Here is an 18,576-nt window from a genome sequence, read left to right as displayed (position 1 = left end):
ATATATTTGCTTCTTGTTAAGGTCAAGCATTCTGCTGGATTTGCTGTTAATTAAAATTGTATTAAAATCTCAAGTTAAACAATACATATGCATGTATAGTCACAAATGTCTATTAATATTTGCCAAGTAGAAGTTTCATTTCTTTTTTTTCAACTTAGTCCCTTTATTAATCTGGGGTCACCACAGCGGAAAGAACCACCAACTTATCCAGCATATGTTTTTTGCAGAGGATACCCTTCCAGCAGCAACCCAGTACTGGGAAACACCCATACACACTCATTTACACACATACACTATGGACAATTTAGCGTACCCTATTCACTTATAGCGCATGTCTTTGTACTTATAGGAAACCCGCGCAATCACCGGGAGAACATGCAAACTCCACACAGAAATGTCAACCGACCCAGCCGAGGCTCAAACCAAACAGAAGTTTAAATGTGTTAAATGTATTTGTGTTTGACATTAATAGTAGATATTTTTTAAGAATGTTATTGAAACCTAGTTACTCTTTTCGATGAGGCTAAAATGCCTTCAGAGGTATTTGGCAATACATTTAAAAAAAAAGGATTTTAAGTCATGATTGTATGTACGCATACGTGTGTGTGTGTGCATGCAATTTAATTCACAAAAGTGATCATACTAAATTGTATTATGTTGTAAATTATTAAAACTTGTTGAAAATACATAAAAACCTAAGTATAAAGATTTAAGTAGTATTTTGGGACTTAAACAGGGTCTTTTAATACGTCATCAATCATTGATTCGTTTCCAAATATTCCCCACAGGGGTTATTTTTAAACATACACTGTAAAATAAAATATCCAAAATTAGCAGTTTTCCATATTTTGGGATTCATGTTTTAATTTTTCCTAGTTTATTCATGTTTTGATCTTTTCCTGATCTTTCTTCCAACAACTTTTAACTTTGAAAAAAACTAAAACGTTACGTTTTTAATACACTGTAAAACCCAACAGTCAACTTCATCAAATGAAATGACTGTAGTTAACTCAAAATTCACTAAAAGTTAATTCTACTCATTTGAAAAGAGTTTTGAGGGGCTCCGGGGGCTCCGGGTGCTTCGGTTTCCCCCACAGTCCAAAGACATGTGGTACAGGTGAATTGGGTAGGCTAAATTGTCCGTAGTGTACGAGTGTGTGAATGTGTGTGGATGTTTCCCAGAGATGGGTTGCGGCTGAAAGGGCATCCGCTGTGTGAAAACTTGCTGGATAAGTTGGCGGTTCATTCCGCTGTGGCGACCCCAGATTAATAAAGGAACTAAGCCGACAAGAAAATGAATGAATGAATGAAAAGAGTTTTGAACTCAGTGTTGAAAATAGTGAGTTAATTAAATACCTCATTACTTTAACTTAAATGGAGTAATGGAGATTTTTTTTAGCTCAAATGATTTGTAGCAATCAGTTTCCTCAAACGATTTGAGTTGCCTTAACTTTTTGGGTTTTACAGTGCTCAGTTGGTTTGAGTTTTCTTCATTTATTGGGTTTTACTGTGCTCAAATTGCTTCATTTACTCAAATGGATTAGGTTCACAGTACTCATTAGCATTAGTTTTTGAATTTAAATGAATAAATTTAAATTCAATTTTTTGGGGTTTTACAGCGAGTTTAAAGTGACATTGTCTGGGATGGTGTTGTATAAACAATGATACAAACCTGCCAGTACATTTTCTGTTATTTTACAGATTTATTGCTCTATAAATTATTGCTTATCCATTATATTATTTAAGACTACCAAAATGTCATAAAAGTCACTTTGTTAAACTGCAGAGTTGAATTTTCAACATCAAAAGTCGACAGAGCAGAGCTCAAGCTCCCATAATGCAATTCACAACCATAAATTAACTAAAAAAAACATGTGCATCACAAAATACAGAAAATGTTAATCAACAGATATTCTTTACAGTTTACTGTTACACTGACATTTCAGCATGCATCTTCTGAAAATCCCTATTAAAATGTATAACTTTTCATTAAGGGTGCTCCAATCAGGAGTTTTGCAGGCAATACTGAATACCGATTCCTTGTCATGATGGTCAGCCAAGTACCAATTCTAATGCTTCAAGCTTTAGGATGCATAAAGCAAATTTTCCCTCTAAGTATGATACTTAAGTGGAGATATCTCCTTACCTAATAGAATAAATGAAGGATTTTCAATATAATCCCTTATACTTGTCTCTTATAACTGTTTAATGTGCACATGTCATGGTCAGAAGCAGCTTCACAGAAAATAATAGATAAAACAGTCAAAAACACAGAACTTTCTGTTTTTTATTTTTTCTGTTTATGTAAAAAGGCTCAAATACATGCAAGGCCATTGCAATATTTTGCTCTCCAACTAGCACATCTGTGAGCACAGCTCTTATGCACAGGACAACCTCACAGCAACTCGATAGACAGGGATGTGTGTACTAGAGATATCTTTACTGTACTACTCATCTAACCTAACAAATGTAAAGCTTAGAACATCACTGTGCCTCTCGCAATCTGTTCTCTATAATTCACTCTTATCTCCATGATTTTCAGGGTGTTTTATCTAATTCAAAACACCTGCGATCAGTTCATGTAATCGGCAAGTACTGATCGAGTCATAAAATATGATTATCGGCCGATACCGATCTCCTGCCGAGAGATCGGAGCATCCCTACCTATCATTATAATGTAATAATTCTAATGTATTAGTAAAAAAGTTCAATAAAGGGAGTGCACACTTTAAATGGCAAAAGAGAACTCCAAGTACAGAACTTGAACGTCATGGCGCAGTTCCCTCCACACCTGAGCTGAGCGCCCAAAAAGTTGAGTGAGAGCTGCCGGTGTTCAAAGAGATGTGGCGCTGCCCCGAGCTCTGATCTCATTCTTCCATCTGTTCTGTGGTCTGTAACCTTCAACCAGGTTCATTACATCTTCAAAGCGAGACACGCGTGTGTCAGTGGTGCAGAGTGTTACCTGGCAACCTGCCAGCCCCGCGCCGGAGTCCCGTTGCCAAGGGGAAGCCTTGAGATAATCAGTTCACTGCAGTCTGAAGGGGTGGATCCCCGCATGGGCGCTTCATGCCATTGCACTGAACGCCAATGTGAGTCGCATGTCAAGCAGCTTGCGGATGCTCCTGAGAGCGAGGCATTGCAGACACGTTATTGTTGCACTAAGAAACTTCTACACTGAAAAAAATGATTCATTGGATTTACAAAATTTTTTTAAGGAAAGTGGTTGTAAACAATTTATACGGGCAAACAATTTAAGTTGAACATTACAAGATTTATTTGTTTAAATTCAGCTCATATAAATTGTTTGCAACTACTTACCTTAAAAAAAATGTAGTAAATCCAATGAATAATTTTTCTCAGTGTAGGGCGTTACAACAATAAGCTATCCTCTGCTGCTCTAAAGATCCCTTTACAACTCCACAGCTGTCCAATTTATATGAATGCAGAGGCAATATCTGCAAAACAAAAAAGGGAAAGGGAATATCCACTCTGACCTGCTGCTGGGATGATGGGACAAGGTGTGTGGCTGTATAGCCCAGGGCTGGTAGCCAGAAAATTGCAAGTTTGACCTCCGAGAGAGCCTAACCTTGTGTTATCACTCTTGTGCCCTTGAGCAAGTCAAGTAATTTGCTCCAAAAGGGACAGTTTTTTTGAAAATGAAAATGCTGGCATTATTACACCTGCCAATATATGCTGCCATTTTTTGTAGTCAGACAGAAGGTGTAATTGTTAAATAACGTACATGCTTCTTTTTACGCTTAAAAATAAAATTTATGTAAAGTGTGTATTGCTCTTGCCATTTTTAGAGGGGATAAAAAGTCATACAGATTTGAAATAACGTATGTGTGTGAACTGCACAATAAAATGATAGAGTTTTTGTATAATATTATCTCTTTTGACGTAATTCCGCAATGGTGATGCAAGCTTTTCTCTGTGATTGTTTTAGGAATTCCAGATAATTTGGCTTTGTGGGTATAGACTATAGAATTATCACACTGTAATAGACAAGTGTCTTTATAACTAAATACAGTTGAAGTCAGAATTATTAGCCCTTTGAATTTTTTTTCTTTTTAATTATTTCCCTAATGATGCTTAACAGAGCAAGGAAATTTTCACAGTATGTCTGATAATATTTTTTTTTTCTGGAGAAAGACTTATTTGTTTGATTTCGGCTAGAATAAAAGCAGTTTTTAATTTTTTTAAAACATTTTTAAGGTCAAAATTATTAGCCCCTTAAAGGTATTTTTTTTTCAATAGTATACAAAACAAACCATCGTGATACAATAACTTGCCTAATTACCCCTAACCTGCCTAGTTAACCTAACTAACCTAGTTAAGTCTTTAAATGTCACTTTAAGCTGTGTAGAAGTGTCTTGAAAAATATCTAGTAAAATATTATTTACTGTCATCATGGCAAAAATAAAATAAATCAGTGATTAGAAATGAATTATTAAAACTATTATGTTTAGAAATGGGTTTAAAACAATTTTCACTCCGTTAAACAAAAATTAAGGGAAAAACTAAACAAGGGCTAATAATTCAGGAGGTTTAATAATTATAACTTCAACTGTGTATATAAAAAATAATAAAATAAGACAATTGTTCTACAGCAAAACAAGCTGCTTTCTATAGCTAAAAATCCATGGAAATGAATGAAACTGTAAGTCTTATGCAAATAAGGTTCCAGTAGCCATGTTTCCATGTAAAAATGTGAATTAAACTTATGCACAATGGAATATTGCATAAAACACTGTGAACAAAGCACTGATTCCATCCATTTTTGCCCACATGTGACCCAGATCTGTTTTTGTCTTGACAGTGTGAACAGCCAAACCGCATGAAACCTGATCTTTTCCATTTAGATTTGTGCCACTTTAATATGTAGTATTGTAATGCGACCGCACTGTGAACGGTTATGTAGGATTTCATGTGACTTTTACATCATCTTCGATTGACATGCGTCAACATTCTGTGCTGCAAACATCATATACTCCTCAGCAGCATAGTAAAATAGCACACAGGGCAATTACTTTACCACAGAACGTAAATGCAAAACTGGTGCTTGTTGATCAATCATTAACCTTTTAAAAAATATTGTTCAGTTAGATGCAACAATAAACATGTCCATGCATATATAAAATGAATAGAACTGAAAAAATGAAATATTTGCTGTCACTTAAATAATTAACAGAACCAAACATGAAAGACTGAATAAATCTTTCATCAGGTTAATTCTCTTATCATAAGACCCAAAATTAACAGACTTAAACTTTTTTTTTTTGCTGTTAAAGACATGTAATTGTACTTTTGTGCATGTGGGTTAGTTTAAACCATGATCTGTTGACACTGAAAATCTGATACTGACCACATTTATAACAACAAAGTGAACAGCCATGCAGAAAAATCAGATATAAGAGAAAAATCTGATTTAAGCATGAAGCCTTGCAATGTGAATGTGACAGAAAATTATGACTTCCTAATAAACTGGAGCCAAAAGAAAAACAAAATTTGCTACTTTCGGAGAAGTCAATGTGAGTCTTATTTCCTATATAATAAATTACATTCACCTCAGACAATGAAATGCAATGAACGCCGTGAATTTTAAAGGCTTGAAACCCCTTTTTGGGAGCACAGCCACTAAAGACAATCCTAAGAGCATATAAATTTGATGACAGACTTTTCTGGTTAAGGGATTTTAGAATTGACAAAATTTCTGATATTTTACTATGTCGGTCCTCTGGTTTGTCCATTTAGGACATCCCGTCACACCTATTTTTGTTGTCACATGATCTCATAACAAAACCACATAACCTTTTTAATGCACATACTGGTATTTATTTAGTAAAATGTTATCATAGTTTATGCACATTTTTTTCTTATTGTATAAAAAGTTTATCCTAATAATTTTCAAAATTCATCTTGGTATTTCCATAAAGTATATTTAATAAAATATTCCTATAATGCACTTAAAAATAGGTGAATGGAAACATAGCTAATGGTCATTGGCGACACTGGTGGACATCAAGAGAACTGCAGTTACCAAACTCAACGCTCTGATATACAAACACAACCTCGCACCAATTTACTTTTTTTAATTTAGTGGCTAATTTGTATAAATTCAAATGACTTTTTTCACATTTGGAGTCATTCAATTTTGGACAAATAATACTCCATAAATAATTTTTAATTATTCATTGATTTTCCAGTTTGTAAGATAGATAAATTCATTTTCCTTTGGCTTATTTATCAGGGGTCACCACAGAGGACAGGACCGCCAACTATTCCGGCATATGTTTTACGCAGCTAATGTCCTTACACCCAAGTACTTACTTACTTTTCCCAAGTAATTCCCAAGATTTTTTTTATTATTATTTTTCTTATACTTGTAGCAATATACTGACACTAAAATCAAGATGCCATACACACTGCTGAAAGCGATGTTTGGGTTAATATTTAAATAACTGATGATCACCACCTTTACATCTCAAGAAACTCAAATATGTTTGGAACATGAAGTAAGCAGAAATAATTTTTTGGGGTGAATTATCTCTTTAATTGTCATTGCAGAGAAAATAAGCTCTCAGGAGAGTCCCTTTCATTTTGCTGGCAAAAATCTTTACTTACTAATCTGTTTGCAAGCTTTCATAGACAACCTAGGATGTCAGGGAACATCTTGCTTTGTTGCTGTTGTTATTTGTGGTATCACCAGGTATGGGCTGGTATAGGTTTCTGATGGTATGATAACCATAGATAAAAATATCTTGGTTTTATGACAATGGTAAAGATTTGCTCTTGATATTGTTGGGGACCTTTTCAGACCATATTATTCACAGTCTATATCAGCCTGCTATAACGTTAGACTGTAGATCAAAGCAGGGAAAAAAACAATAGCATTAACGTTACCGTTATTATGATGGACTTATTTGGTAGCGAGTTTATTATTTCTTACTCCTTTGAAAAAAGCTCTATATGTCTATTATTATACATAAGTTAATTATTAATTATAATGTTTTGGAACAGTAAACATGTCAGGCTAAATAATTTCAAATCATTTACTTCTGCTGTCTTCCTTAGTATTAAAAAACATATTTCTATAAGAGACAAAAAAACACACATTAAAAACCCTTAAATATACCTTGGGAACAATATAACAAACATTTTTTGCGGTTTTTAAACCTTGACTTTTCCAAACCGCGGTAAACACGGTTATCATCCCATGCCTTATCATCCCATGCCTAGTTTTAACACACACTGACAGCCAATAGTTGAAAATGATTACATGCATGCCATTTGATAATTGGACCCATGTTATCCATATCAGTTTGGATGGAACCGTCTACTAAATAACTACTTGCTGTTTTAACAAGTGTTTTAATTTGGTTGAAATTACGTGTCTTAAACGGGATGATTTAGGATTTGCAGCAAGCCTCCTGGTCCCATCAGAGCTCTTCACCCGCCTAGAAGCAGCATTTCCATTTTTATGTAAGAGCCTGAGTCAGCTGTTCTGTTTCATTGCAAGTGTGCCTTTATTGCCCTTTACTACCCTGTACTCCTGCCTCTGAGGGAAAAAAGATATTGAATATTTAATGCCAAGAGAGTTGGAGATATTAATCAGTTAAAAATAGTTTTGCTTCACCTAAATGCCACTTTAACTTTAAAATAGAAGAGAATTAAAGAAAGTTTATTTATAAGGTGTATTTAACATTAATGGTGTCATGGCAAATCATATCAGTTGATACCTGCGTACTGCGAAACATGCAAATATTAAATATTATTTGTAAATAATGTCTAAAAATGAGCAGACGTTAGTGTGCCAATGCGCATGCGCGTCACACAGATCCAGGAAAAACAAAACAAAGCCCCCCCGTTTCCTCGACTGCGAGAAACCCTTCATAGCTTTCTTTAACAAGCACGAACTTTGGCTTTATTTCCGTAACCTACAACAATGTATCACATCGCGACTTAAACCGTAAAACACTATGCTGCTTTGGTTTGTCCGCTCATAGCTGCGTTAGCACGGAAACTGAAACACTCGGGCAAATCCACAGCACCATACCTGACACTTTAATGCTCTGCTCCCTTCCAGGCAGCGCTTCCTCCGGCGATATCATTTGCACTTTGGAAGACATTTCTCCCATTCTACTTTGGATAAATTGACGCCAGATCAAACGCACGGAAGTTCGCGCGACCATCAGCACAAAACACGCGGCACGTGTGTAACGATTGCACAAGCGCGTGCTCGTTACTTAACATAACTGTCTGGTTATATATTTATTGTAAACAAGTAAAAAGTCCTTTCTGTCTTAAAGGTATTGCTTGGGGATCAATAAAACTTTGAGCCTGCAGTGTGCTGTTATAATATATATATATATATATATATATATATATATATATATATATATATATATATATATATATATATATATATAAACACACACATACATATATAAATGAAGACTTTAGATGCAAAGGCCTCTAAATGCCGTTTGAATTTTTTTCTCTAAAATTAGCATTTTTTTTTCAAGCTCCGGTTTATGTTCAGTAATATCCCTTTTATGGCAAAGAATAAGTAATTTTCCTGGTATTTAAAGGTAAAAATCTCAACACAAACATAAAATAATTTCCGTTTTTGCATCTGAACTCTTCGTATAGCCTTTATAATTTTGTCTTGGAAATTGGTGGTTCATTTCAATCCTAAGACGAAGGAAAATTGATTAATTTGGTGTTGTTGTTTTTTTATACTATATAGGCTAAGCTATACACACTCTATAGTAAGTTTATACATAGTGTGAGTTTATATGCTGTAAAAATAAAAACCTTTCCCGCAGCTGGGATGACGGGGAAAAAAAGCTATAGCCTAAAATAACGATCATTAAATTACAGAAATTTACTGTCAAATAATGACCGTTAAATTGCCGAAATTTACTGTAAAATAATATAAATTACATTACAGAAATTTAACGGAAATTAACATTTAAGAAAGTTTCTGTGCCGTTATTTCATGTTTTTTTTCCAGCACCCCAGCTGCCAAAAAACTATAAAATAATGGATTTTTTATATGCCACATATTACAGCAAATGACGTCCTTTAACATGCTAATATTAAAAAGCTCATTTGTTAAATGGAGATAGTTTATGCTATAGCCATTATGGCCGATATACTTCTCCTGATGTTTATGTGCAACAATTTCTAAACATTTAAAGTATGCTTAACCAAGTCTGTATAGGCATCAGTTAAATGTACACTGTAAAAAAAAAATTTATGTTTTTTTTTCTGGCAGCTGGGGTGGCAGAAAAAAAATTAATAACCATTAAATTGCAGAAATTTGCCGTAAAAAATAAATGGTAAATTGCAGAAATTTACAGCAAATTTAAATTTAAGGAAATTTAAGTTCGATGTTTTTCGGTAAATGCCTGTAACTTAAGACTGTCATTTTATGTTTGTTTTTTTTTCGGCACCCCAGCTGTCAGAAAATGTGAAATAAAAGATTTTTACAGTGTAGCTGCATGTCCACAACATGTCATGAACACTGTAAAAAAATCCATAATTTTACCGTTTTTTTCTGGAAAAAAAAACTTAAAATACCAGCCGTTAAATTACAGAAATTTACTGTAAAATAACGTACATTAAATTACAGACATTTCTTTAAATTTAAATTTCTGGTAAACTTCTGTAATTTAAAGTCTTGTTATTTTACTGTAAATTTCTGTAATTTAACGGCAGTTTATTACCGCAATTTTAGTTTTTTTTTCCTGGCACCCCAGCTGCCGAAAAAAACCCCGTAAAATTACGAATTTATGCTTGTTAATTTAAAAATAATTAAATTACATTTTAACTTTGTTAATTTTTGATGTGTTAATGGTTTGGGGATTGTGTTTATAAAAGCAGATTCACAAATTATATCCTTAAGGAGACATAAAATAATCATAAACATACAGAAAACAGAGCACTGAGTAGACATTTCTTTGTTTAATGCGATGATATTCAGGGGCCCTTGAAGGTGTTGGCTGTCTTCGAGCACTCAGAGACAGTGTCTTTATCCATGTGTCGTCAGCATAAGGGTGGATTGAAAAGCTTTACCATCTGGAGTTCACTCCGTGTCGAATGTGTTTGTTTGAGGCACGCGTGCGGCAGACGACAGTCCTCTAAACTGCAACACAAGAGAGGATCAGGAGACCTCTGCTGACCTCAAAGCAAGTGTATGCGCGGATGCAAACCCCCCACAATACATGCAATGAAAGAAACACTGCACATAGATAGATAGATAGATAGATAGATAGATAGATAGATAGATAGATAGATAGATAGATAGATAGATAGATAGATAGATAGATAGATAGATAGATAGATAGATAGATAGATAGATTGATTGATTGATTGATTGATTGATTGACTGATTGAACAACAGATAGAATGATAGACAGAGAAACGGTACGATATTTAAAAAAAAGGTTCTTCATTGACATTGATGGTTCCATTGAGAACACTTAACATTCTCGAGCCATTCCCCACAAAAGGTTCTAAGCCTAGTTTAAATGGGGTTTATGGATGTTCAAAATATTCTTCAGGCTGAAAAAATAATGGTCGTTCTAAGTACCGTTCAATGAAAGATTATTAGGGGAACCAGAAATGGTACTTGTAAGGCACCACTGCGAAAGCCGTCTTTTGGAAGGATTATTTAGGTCAGTTCAGCATGCATCGATAAAACAGCAACGTATTGCCTTTATTTATCTTTAGTCTACATTGTCATGAACATATTGTAGTCTTTACAACATATTAAAGTGTACTTGAAGTCAACTAGTTTGAATTGAATTAATTAATTTTAATTATTGAATAAAATTCCTTTAAAATCCCCTTGAATAATTCGTAGACTGAGCTGAAATCTACGTTTAGTAAAACACAAAGACCTGCGTATTTTTAATAAAAGCATGAGCGAATGATTTGCATGACTAACCAGATGCGAAATATCAGTGATTTGGGAGCGTTTTCGTGTAGCAATAAAATGAGAAAAATCAGTGTTCGACAATAAATCAATGCGGCATGAGGGATGAGCGTGTGGGGGATGGGACTCAACGCGCAGATGACAGGCCATATGGAGTCGGCCTTGTTTTTTAGACACAATTTGATGAACTAATACTTTCTGAGGGTATAATGAGTTGTTAACAAAATATTTGTTTCAGGTGAAGTAGTTTAAGTCGAAATTTTTACAGTAAATGGCATACGATTAGCTCATTTCTTTAAGGTGCGTTGTGGTTTATTTTGGCTCACGCATTCTGTAGAGTAATGTTTAATTTGGGTTAAATTTAAATGTTAAAAAATAAATTAAATTAAATCGTAATTGTGTTTTTCTGCAGACTGTCATGAACAAGTATGGTAGTTTGCTCAAATTACACATTGACGTGTGAATCAAAATAAAAACACACACACACACACAAAACAATTGTTTTAAATTCACGACAAACTAAAAGAGATATCATGAGAAGTGCAGAAACTATTTTGCAAACGGCTAATGTTTGGTAACCCGACAGATGCCACCTCTTTCCACCAGAGTATAATCCTCTCTGAAGGGAAGGGAACAGAAGAGCAGGACGGAGAGCTTCAGTGTGTGTGATAAACTGGGCTGCTCTCCTCCTCTCTGTCAGATCGCGCTCTGCATCACACCATTTCACATGATGACCGACTCTGCTTACGAGCACCGAAACCCTCTGCTCTGGCTATTTGCTTCTACGCTGCCTTTTCTGCTTTATTTTTTCTGTTATCGTGAAGAAATTTTGAGTGATGCAACACTATAAGCGGAAATGATTTATGTCGCATCCAAGAGCATCAAGGTGCGCAAAAGCGTGCGGAACATTTGATGGGTTTGGAAGGACGCTCTTCTGCAGCGACTGCCTTGTGGACGTTTTCCCCAAACTGGATATATTGACAATTATTATCTTGGTGGACAAAATCCTTTTACTTATGTCCAGCTCCGCAAGGTGTATTTGTGTAAGTTTTTTATTAAATTGATGTGCATTGTTTTTGCTTTTCTTTCTTGTAACAAATTATTAATGTCAACCAAATGCGTCTGTTTTACTAAAGCATGTTTCTTTTTCCTCCTTGTAGCTCGGCTGACTGTAAACGCGTACTGTATCAAATTATGCCAGGCTATATTAATAGGTCCTTTGATTTTCAGACTGAATGGACGTCACTGAATGGATCGCCTAATTAAAATCCAATTTGCGGGGAATTTTCCTTTCTGTGTATGGTGCAAGGTTGGCTTTGACAAATGGTCCCCTCCACGTTTTTTCCCCCAATATTTAGTTTACCCCCTCCAGATGCAGGTGCTTTCAACTGCCCCCACCTTCTAACATATACCCCGCCCGACCCCCCACACGAGGCGGCGGTGTCTCTGGTTTAGTCCCACAGTTTTCCCCCGTCTTTCTTACCTCTGCTGCATTTTGCATGAGCTATCTAGGTCATTAGCATTTTAGCGTATGCAAGAGTTGACAAAGCTGGTGAGGAGCCAGATGGGCCCTCTGCTATTTTTTATATCTCATGGGAGTTGAGTAAGGGACCAACTGCAGCAAGCCACTGAGCGCTTTCTTTTTATTGCCATCACTCGGGCCTTATGTTGCACCAACACATGATGGAGAGATGCGCACCGTGCTGTGGAAATAACGCTTTCGAAAAATAGGTAATGTAAGAAACGGCAACGCTTTTATGTGTGAGGATGCTGTAAGGATGCATGATGCTCTGTGCAGTGTTGGATGCTGCTGATGCTACACCAATCGGAAGAGGACGTAGACATTTTGGTGCAACATCATTGCTGCCTGGTGTGTACAGTATCTGCTGGTTTTGGGGTTGAAAACGGGCCTGCTTTTCTTCGTGTTCACAGCGGACCTTGATTTAAATGTCCATACAATTAAGGCACGCGGTGAATGCCAAGAGAGATGGCAAATATCATCGACGAGTGTGTTTTTAACATCACAACGCAGATAATCCGTGCTTTGCGATGCATGACAGTTGTCTTTCGTATGAACGCGCGTGTGGAGGCGAGCCGACGCATCAATGCGGCCAAAACGATCTTTAATATTGCTGTGTGTTCATCCATAGCTTTGGGTTGCCAAAAGTGCATTTTCTCGAATATTATAGTGTGTCATTTTGAACATTCGAGTTAAAAACACCAACAGTTAACCTTGAGGTCTGACGAAACGTCCTTTTCTTATATACTGCCGTCATTTGGGCGATTTCAAAAATTAGAAATGGCATATAGAGTCTCACTTGGAGACCTGTACGTGGATACAATGTCTTTAGGAAAAGATTACGGAAAATATTGATAAAAAGCTGTAAGGCCTACAATGGCGATTTAAACAGAACCTTTCTAATTTCTTACATTTATGAACACTTATTGGGTCCTCAAGATGACTTTTGTCATGTGTCCTATTTTAAAGGGCAAAGGAAATATTGAGCATGTATTTGTGTTGTATTATTGATTCTGTAAAGAATTTTAGCTTGTCAATAAAATCACATATTCACGAAGCAAACATTATACCTTTTTTTTCTTGCACGCAATATTTGCCACTACAATTCGATATATCAGAACTGTCTTTTACCATGGCAATACATTTATTAGAACGTTTTAGTTCTATTTTTAAACACAAAAGTTTTAATGATATTTAAAAATATATAATTAAATGTTATCAATTGCTCAGAAATTGCAGTAGTCTATTACATGCAGGCCACCATGTGCAATTTAAAAACAAAACTAAGATATTTTAATTGCAATTTAAGCGAAATTGTATATAAATAGAGTTTACAAAACTCACATTTTCAACGTGCAATTTAAAAAAGCAAGCAAAAAGGCATCACTGGCTGGTTCCATAGATTCCACTACATTCTTATGCTGGCTATTCATGCTTTAAATAACACACCAATCAAAACACTGATACGAAAACATAATGCAATATCAAGTACGTTTTAAAGACTCGAATAACATAGTCATATAATGGAGTCATATAATTAGAGAACCTTTTACAGCAAATCTTCTTGACACCTAAAGAGTCTATTTTAAACAGTGTATAAATAAATTTCATGATAGAGGCAATGAAAACTGAAGCGGATTTCGATTATTATTTACTACATACCCGCATTTGCATTATACGCGTGTTAAGCATGCCGTAGAATACAATGTTGGTAGTATTACATATTTTCTTGATTAGATATGTTCGTTTTTTTCTGAAACAGGTCTGTACATCCAGATAAATGTTCCATCTTTGTATTCCTCCACATTCCAGTAACCTCCTCTTCAAGGTCATTTAGCCTATCTGGTTGCTTTTGGAAAAGTAGGCCCATATAGGCTTTTGACAAATTGCTTATTTAAATAAAAGGCAAATGAAACGACATTAGTTAAACGCGTAAACATTCAAATAGCCAAATATATAAACGCTTATTCCGTAATAATGTATACTTCGAGACTACTTATTTACAATCGAACTGGGGTATGCTAATTTAGGATCCTGTAAGGTCCACGTTCGTGTATTAGTTGTAAATGTTATTTAAACAATAATTATCCTCCGCACAGAATCTGCAGGCCTACCTGTTCCAGAACATGGCCATATAGCCTACGCAAAGTCCGTTTATTAGCGTTCAGGGCAGGATAATCAGCTCCATAAATATAGGTAATAAATATTTAGTTTTATAAACCAAACCTTACTCGACTGCTAAGGCTTAAGTTTATTTTATTTCAAACCTTCAAGACGAAGCAAACCGTTTGCGTGACATAATAGGCCTCGAATACTGTAAGTAAATGATGTAACCCCGAATCAGTGCACTAAAATGGTTAAAAACATCGCATTAGTGAAAAATGAAAAATTATGCAGAACAGATTTTTCCGCTTTTCAGCAACAGCCTTTTCTGAGCCGCGAACCGTGCGTGGCCTCCTCGAAAATGCTATATCCTTTAAAGGGTATTTAAGGACACTGCATAATGTCAGATCAACCTCATTAGGCAGAGGTGTAGCCTACATTAGCATATTTCATCAAAAGAATATTTAGGTCGCAGATTAAATTCAGCTGCCCCTGTATTTCAATCAGCCAGTTGGTAATTTTTGTAAATGTTGATTCTTGAAGGACGCGGGGACACGGTGGCTGTGACACTAAAGTAAGCTATTTCAATGGGATTTGCATGGGTGGATTTAAATGGAAGGTTATTGGATTAGAAAATGAGCATAGGAAATTAGAAGTCAAGGACATATCTGCAATAATGGCTGTTATGAATATATACAGAGTTATGCTAATTAGCTTGTATTTTTAAATGAGATGAACAAAACTGACTAAAAACATGGCTAACTTTGTTCACAGTGCGAACCATTTGAAATCAACTCGAGCTTAATATATCTGCAGTGCTCAGCATAATAGAGTACACCCCATTTTGAAAATGAATAGTTTTATCCATTTCTCAGTGAATATAGGCAATGTATTTTTGGTAGGCTACTTTATTAAACAGATATATTTAATAAAATAATATTTTAGTCGCCAAACATATTTAGAAATTAAAAGATAATACAATTAAATTCAAGCAAAATATTGCAAGAAAATTAAAACCTACAAAATTTTAAGTAAATTTTTTTTAAAAATTGCTTGTTCTCTTGATTTTCCTCTTTTTTAATTTTGTATTTAATATTTTTCTATAACATAAAATTGGGTGTACTCGTTTTTGGACCATTATCGTAAGTTAATTTGTTAGATAAGCTCCATATTTGGCTTCAGTAATGTATATGCACAAATGTAATACTGAATAGCTTCCTATTAAAATATGAATTGCAAAAGATAGATTTCTGAGGGGTGTACTTATACATGCTGAGCACTGTATTGCTAAATGACTAAAATGTACATTTTAAATACAATCTGTCGAAATCTGACTCATCAAACGATTTTGCTATGCTTTCAATACAATACAAGTCGTACATTTAAAATTAAAATCTAATTTACCTTTACATCAATAAAGAGTGTGATATATTTGTTGTATAGACTTTCTATAGTAAAATCTTTTTATGCGTAGCGTAATAACATTAATCGTGCAATGCGTTATCGTAATGCTTAAAACAGCGACAGACAAGAACATGAGTCTCATTTCATAAAACCTCTGAAAATCTTAGACCACCTATAGAAAGTACTCGAACACGTTTTGACTTAATGTTTATAGGCCTTATGTGGGTGGTCGCTCCAAATAATTTCCTTATGGCAGTTAATTTCTTTACCATTTTTTTAAGCAATGCAACTTAAGCACCACCAGTAATGATCCATTCAGGTATAGCTATAATAGCGAGAAATTGAAATCCACTCTTTAAATCCACTTATTTATCTAATGCTTATTTTTTTAACTTAATAAAATATTTGCATAGTATAAATATGATTCGAAGCTTAATACCTTTTAATGCAACAAAGATGTAGCTCGAAAATGAAAATACTCCTGAACATTATTACATCATGAGAGCTGTAACTGTACCAGGCCACGAATGCGCGTGTACTATGAATGTGCGTGTGTGTTTGTGTCCTCTCTCACCCCATTACACGTTATGGTGTCCACGAGGTGGCGTTGTTTGACAGGTGACAATTAATTATCCTAAACCAGCTGATCATTATATCTCTCAAAGGCCAGATGTACGGTTTTGCCGTCTGCATCAAATAAAATTAACAAAATAGTTCTTATAAATACAAGGATCATATTAAATTCGAGTTAAGCATTCGCATTATTGTTTCAAATAACTTAATTATAAAAATGGGTAAAATAATACAGTGCTCAGCATAATTGAGTACACCCCATTTTGAAAACTAATATTTTTATCCATTTCTCAGCGAATACAGACAATGTATTTTGGTGCATTTAAACAAAAGGGATTTATTAAACAGATACATTAACCGAAATAATGTTTAAGTCACAGAATATCTTTAGAAATAGATTATATATTTAAATTCATGCAAAATATTGCAAATAAAATTACAAACTACAAAATTTCAACACAATTTTATATATTTTTTGTTTCTCTTGATTTTTGCTATTTTTGAAAACTGTTTATGATTTTTTCATAACATATAAATTTGGACTACTCATTTTTCAACCATTATTGTAGTTATTTTGTTAGATGAGCTTCAGATTTGGCTTTAGTACTAGACTAAAGTAATGTATATGCACAAATATAACATTGTAAAGAATCCTATAGAAAATAGTAAGTTATATGAGAGATTTGTTTGGCTGTACTCATATATGCTGAGCACTGTAAGTGATCAATCATACTATTTTGTTATACTCCACATTTTTTAAACAAATAACTTGTTGGAAATTGGTAATACCTAGTGGTTTGAAAGATACATAAATATTCAAAATGACAAATATAATTTTATATTTCCTTTGTGAACCACAAGTAATCATATAATATTTCATCAAATGATTCATTGAAAGACAAGAGTTTGTGATAAACTAATTACACTGAATGTCATTAAAGTTAGAGTTAGTAATTACTGTAAAGATAAAAAAATAAAATAAAATATTTTTTTTTAAAAGCACATTCTAATCTATAATGAACAAATAATCAATATAAATGTTTTCTCATTTTGATGTTTGAAATCCTCGTTTTATCCCTTAATCCATAAATTAAAAGCAGAGGTTAGTATCTGTCTGTCCGTCCGTCCGTCCGTCCGTCCGTCCGTCCGTCCGTCCGTCCGTCCGTCCGTCCATCCATCCATCCATCCATCCATCTATCTATCTATCTATCTATCTATCTATCTATCTATCTATCTATCTATCTATCTATCTATCTATCTATCTATCTATCTATCTGTGTATATATATATATATATAAAACCTCTGATAAAAAGACACACTCATGAATACCAGTCATATAAGTCATTCGTTTGGAATTATCTTAAAAGAGCAAAAGGCCTTCAGAAAGCTTAGAAATGTTATAGTATCTAAAAGTTTGACAATTATTCAAGGACATAAAATTATAATAATTACATTTGAGTATTAATCTCTGCATACAACCCTGAACGAGAACACTGACAATCTTTATGAAATATAGTTTTTTATTAAGTGTTTAAATATCAAAATATCCAGCTCGTACGAACTAGGGAATATGTTACAAAGGCTTCCCATATTTAACATACGCAGAAAATGAGCTTTGGGTACTGACCTCATGATACTTTAAATATAATAAATGGCCAGGGAATGATGACCAAGAAGTGAACATTGCCTTTGGAAAAGCGAATAAAAAAGGCTGATTAAATGTTTCTGCAGAGAAGCTGGGAGGTGAATGTGTGGATGACGACAGATAGAGAAATAGATATTGTGCACCTTCCCCGTTCTTAGTGAAAGGAATATCCAGCTGATGGGAGACCTCCACACCACTGCGTGATAAATTTCAGCACATCTTGACATTCTGGACTGTGAGTGGTCTAAAGGGTGAAACAAAAACAAGTGATCATGATCAAAGCATGACGCATGGGGAAAACTGAGTGTGAAGTAATGCAAAAATACAAGGATGAAAAAAAAAAACATGATGAAATGTATCGAAAGAGAATATTTACTCATACTTCAACA

The 18,576-nt window shown here is 34.5% G+C and overlaps 2 protein-coding genes, 1 long non-coding RNA gene and 1 other non-coding gene across 6 annotated transcripts in view; 2 read left to right on the top strand and 2 right to left on the bottom strand.

Moving 5' to 3' along the window:
- Positions 1-8,192, bottom strand: part of msraa (methionine sulfoxide reductase Aa) — a 136,467-nt gene extending 128,275 nt beyond the window's left edge. The window contains exon 1 of the mRNA NM_001082893.2: positions 8,057-8,192. Coding sequence (NP_001076362.1) covers positions 8,057-8,192 — 136 coding nt within the window. The remainder of the gene's footprint in view (positions 1-8,056) is intronic.
- A 1,758-nt stretch (positions 8,193-9,950) lies between these two features.
- The window catches only part of ift172 (intraflagellar transport 172), a 71,418-nt gene continuing 62,792 nt past the window's right edge, over positions 9,951-18,576 (bottom strand). Inside the window, exons 48-49 of one of the 3 annotated variants that reach the window (XM_073932361.1) lie at positions 18,331-18,431; positions 9,951-10,150 (exon numbers count right to left, since the gene is read on the bottom strand). In XM_073932361.1, the coding sequence (XP_073788462.1) occupies positions 18,342-18,431 (90 nt within the window). In that variant the 3' untranslated portion in view covers positions 9,951-10,150; positions 18,331-18,341. 3 annotated transcript variants of the gene reach the window in all.
- On the top strand, positions 11,641-13,523 carry LOC137488676 (uncharacterized). The gene is made up of 2 exons (XR_011007834.2): positions 11,641-11,985; positions 12,103-13,523. It is a non-coding gene; the product is annotated as an uncharacterized lncRNA (long non-coding RNA).
- mir124-2 (microRNA 124-2) lies at positions 12,852-12,934 on the top strand. The gene has a single exon (NR_030060.1). It is a non-coding gene; the product is annotated as a microRNA 124-2 (primary transcript).

The sequence above is a fragment of the Danio rerio genome, chromosome 20, assembly GCF_049306965.1.
Source record: "Danio rerio strain Tuebingen ecotype United States chromosome 20, GRCz12tu, whole genome shotgun sequence".
In the NCBI taxonomy this organism is placed as follows: Eukaryota; Metazoa; Chordata; class Actinopteri; order Cypriniformes; family Danionidae; genus Danio; species Danio rerio.
Note: the sequence above shows the minus strand (reverse complement) of the source record. Positions and strands in the feature narration are given on the sequence as shown.